The sequence below is a fragment of the Carettochelys insculpta genome, chromosome 1 (genome assembly GCF_033958435.1).
Source record: "Carettochelys insculpta isolate YL-2023 chromosome 1, ASM3395843v1, whole genome shotgun sequence".
Taxonomy (NCBI): Eukaryota; Metazoa; Chordata; order Testudines; family Carettochelyidae; genus Carettochelys; species Carettochelys insculpta.
Window position 1 is genome coordinate 379,006,981 of NC_134137.1, and position 3,354 is coordinate 379,010,334.

A 3,354-nucleotide genomic window follows, 5' to 3' on the forward strand; every position below is an offset into this window, starting at 1 on the left:
TTTAGTGGAAGTGGAAAAAAAGTTGTTGAAAGAGGAAACAGGAATGAAGACATGTCAAGGAACATAGGGAACAAGAGCACTCCTCCCCCTCTGAGTCCCATGTAGACCCCACTGTAATAGTAACTGAGCTTTGAACTCTTTGTTCCAGCACAACTGGTACCGTCTCCTCACTCTGTGCCATTGTGTGTTCCAGGTTTACCTGCATCCCACAAAGATGACTTGCTCCAGCCTTTGCTATCCAGCCTGTGGTGTTGCCCGGCCCAGTCCCGTCACTGGCAGCTGCAACGAGCCCTGCGTTCGCCAGTGCCCTGACTCTGAAGTGGTGATCAACCCCTCGCCGGTTGTGGTGACCCTCCCAGGACCCATTATGAGCAACTTCCCTCAGCAGAGTGAAGTTGGTGCCGTAGGGGCACCAGTGGTGGGAGCTGGCTATGGGGGCTCTTTCGGTGCAGGGGGATATTACGGCTATGGCGGCCTTTATGGAGGATATGGTTTCGGGGGCCCATACGGCTATGGCGGCCTTTACGGAGGATATGGTTTCGGGGGCCCATACGGCTATGGAGGCCGTTTTGGTTACGGGGGACACTGCGGTTACCCAGGATTTTATGGCTACGGGGGTTACGGCGGTTACCCAGGCTATAACGGTAATGGGGGAGCATGCGGTTCCGGGATCTCTTGCCATAGGTACCGCAGTGGAAGCTGTGCACCATGTTAAACCCAGCAGGAACATCCGTGGAAGAACCAGGACATGAACGGCCAGATACAGATTCACCCTGAAGTTTTGGGCTCGGCTTTCCAACGTGCTGTGCAAACACGGCTCCGGCTGCTCCGCGCCGGGGTCTGGTCGCCAGGCTGCATTGCTGCACACATGCTCCACGATTCCTTCTGCTCATGCTTTGCAGCCATGTGCTGAGACTCCTGCGGACTCACCCTGAGTTCCATTCATCTCTTTATGCTGACTCCATGGTGTGACGGAAACAGGGGCCTGAAGACAGGTGTCTCTTACTTCTATTAACACTGTCAGTCCCTCGCTTACATTCGTTCTGTTCAGTAGAATTTCTTCCTGTGTGTATCGCCTGTTTCATTTGCATTAAAACTCTGCTGCACCGTAACCTCAGTCTTCTAGTTTTCCTCATTCCTCCCCACATCGGGAAAAATCGCTCTGGATGAGATTCCTCCCTGTCAAGCCGGCAGCAGCACATACATTTCAAGTTGCAATTGTTGAAGCCCTGCAGTGCAAGGAGAGCCCAGCCCCTGCAGTCTCTGAGCCCTGGCTGGAGTTTCTCCTTGCGTCACTCTTTTAGCAAAGATTCCTACTTTTGCTTTGAACTATCTGCAACGATCAGTGGCCCCGGGAAGTATCAATGACTCTATAGTATTGTCTTCCTAGCCCCTGTCCATAGTGACCACCATGACAAGACTGAAGACCTCAGGACCAATAGCATGATAGAATAGATGTCTGATTTTGAAAGAAAGGGCTGTCAAAAATTGTCAGAAGAATAGAGAACGGAAGCTGAGTAACAAGACTTTGTGAAGGGCTGTTTCCCATCCCTGGCTCTAAGTGGTGTATTTCTCACACAGTTCTCTTACTCCTTTATTTACAAGGCAGAAGGGAGGTCTTGGTAGAGGGGGCCTTTTCCAGCATCAGGCGCCATGTGGATGGGCCAAATGTGGGAGAAGTCTCTCCCAGCAGAACAGTCTGCAAAAGATATGCAAATGTGTTTGTGAGAGAGTGAGCCCAGGGGAGAGAGGAGAGGAGGGAAAAAGCAGGGCTGCTCTGAGCTGGCAATCAGGCAGGGTGGGAGCAGCTGGGGAGGAGACTGCCCTCAATGAATTGGGGCCAAGTGGTCCCACGTAAGGTTGCCTTTCCAAACCCTTTCCCCAGCAGGGCAGGGGGAAGTCTGAGAGATGACTGAGGAGAGCGTAGGAGGCGAGGAGAAAGGGGGAAAGAGTTTTGGGACCAGCAGAGGAGGGGAAGAGCTTGAGCAGTGAAGGGAAGCCCCCTGATGTCCGGGTGACCCTGAGACTCGACCGGTGGCTGGAAAGAACTGGTCACCCGGTGGAGCCGATGAAGGAGGGGGAACGTGCTGCTTCTGCCACTACCTGGAAGAGGTACCAGGACGATCATCTGAGGATGTGGCCCAGAGAGAAGAGCTGTAGTATCAAGGGTGACAGGAGTCATTCCCTGCCAGTCACAGCCACACAGGTTCCCTGGGCCGGAACCTGGAACAAGTGGGCGGGGCCCAGGTTCCCCCCAGATCACTCCCCTGCCCTCCCAACAGGGCAAGGGCGTCCTTGCCAGGGGGCCAGTGAACTGAATGGAGGCCTGGCACCCAGGAACAAGATTAACTGTACTACACATTGCACAAGTTGCGTATCTTTTTCCAACAGCTCTTGGCAATCGAGACGCAGCCATGAAGTCCGACACTCAGGTCTGGCTGCCACCATTTTTAATTACTTGTTCCACTCTGGTCAGTCTCAGCTAAAGCAGAACACAATCAAAGCAGAAGTTCAGAAAGCTCCTCCGTTACGCAGCTGCTGTTACTAACTGCAAGGGCAGAAAGAAATGGTCCATATGCCTCAGGGGTGGGGATCCTCGGTGCCCCCCGCAGCACTGGGAAGCCTGACTCTGGGAAGCCTGGCTCTGAGAGTCAGTGTGTGCCTCCCCCAACAAACCAGTGCCACTCTTGCAGCTCTCAGTAGCTGTGCAGCCCCTGGCCATTTGAGCTCCATCCACCTGTCATCGGAAGTTCTGCCCTGGTGCGTCACTTCTGGGGGTGTTGCCTGCCAGCCACCAAACTTTAGTCACACCCTCTTTCCCCTTTAGCCCCACCTCTTTCACCAGAAGTCCCGCCCCAGCCATTTTAGCTGTGCCCACCCGTCACCGGAAGTCCCACCACCTTAACCCTTTCACCTGTCCCTCCTGTCACCAGAAGTTCCACCCCAACCCCTTTAGGTCCTCCCCCTGTCACCGGACAATGTGCCGTTGGGGGTAGTAGTACATCCGGGTCAAGTGGGACACGTGACTGGAAGTAAAGGTTGTCATGTGACCCCTCGAAGAACTTGCCCCACCACCCTCTACCAATCAGAGCATAGCACTACCCCAGAAAGAGGCCATCTTGTTCCAAGAGCACATATATCAGAAATCGTGCAGCCGCTGAGCCGGAAGATGGACTCCTCCACCACCCCCTGCCAGAAGTTTGGACTTTGTTTATGTGCCGACGAGTCTCTGCTGCATGTGGAGAAAGTGCTCCATCAGCGACAGCTCTGAGGGGGAGGCAGTAGCCAAGGGGAGCCCTTTGGCCCAACCCTTGCTGATGGATACACCAGAACCCCACCCCCGAACCCAACCAC

General features: G+C 54.3%; 1 protein-coding gene across 1 annotated transcript; it reads left to right on the forward strand.

Annotated features, from left to right (window-relative positions):
• The first annotated feature begins 214 nt into the window (after positions 1-214).
• Positions 215-715, forward strand: LOC142001306 (claw keratin-like). Its single transcript, XM_074976391.1, has one exon. It carries the CDS (start codon positions 215-217, stop codon positions 713-715), a length of 501 nt encoding a protein of 166 aa, XP_074832492.1.
• The last annotated feature ends 2,639 nt before the right edge of the window (positions 716-3,354 follow it).

Coding starts and splice junctions, on each gene's coding strand:
- LOC142001306 (XM_074976391.1), top strand. CDS start 215: ATGACTTGCTCCAGCCTTTGCTATCCAGCCTGTGGTGTTGCCCGGCCC.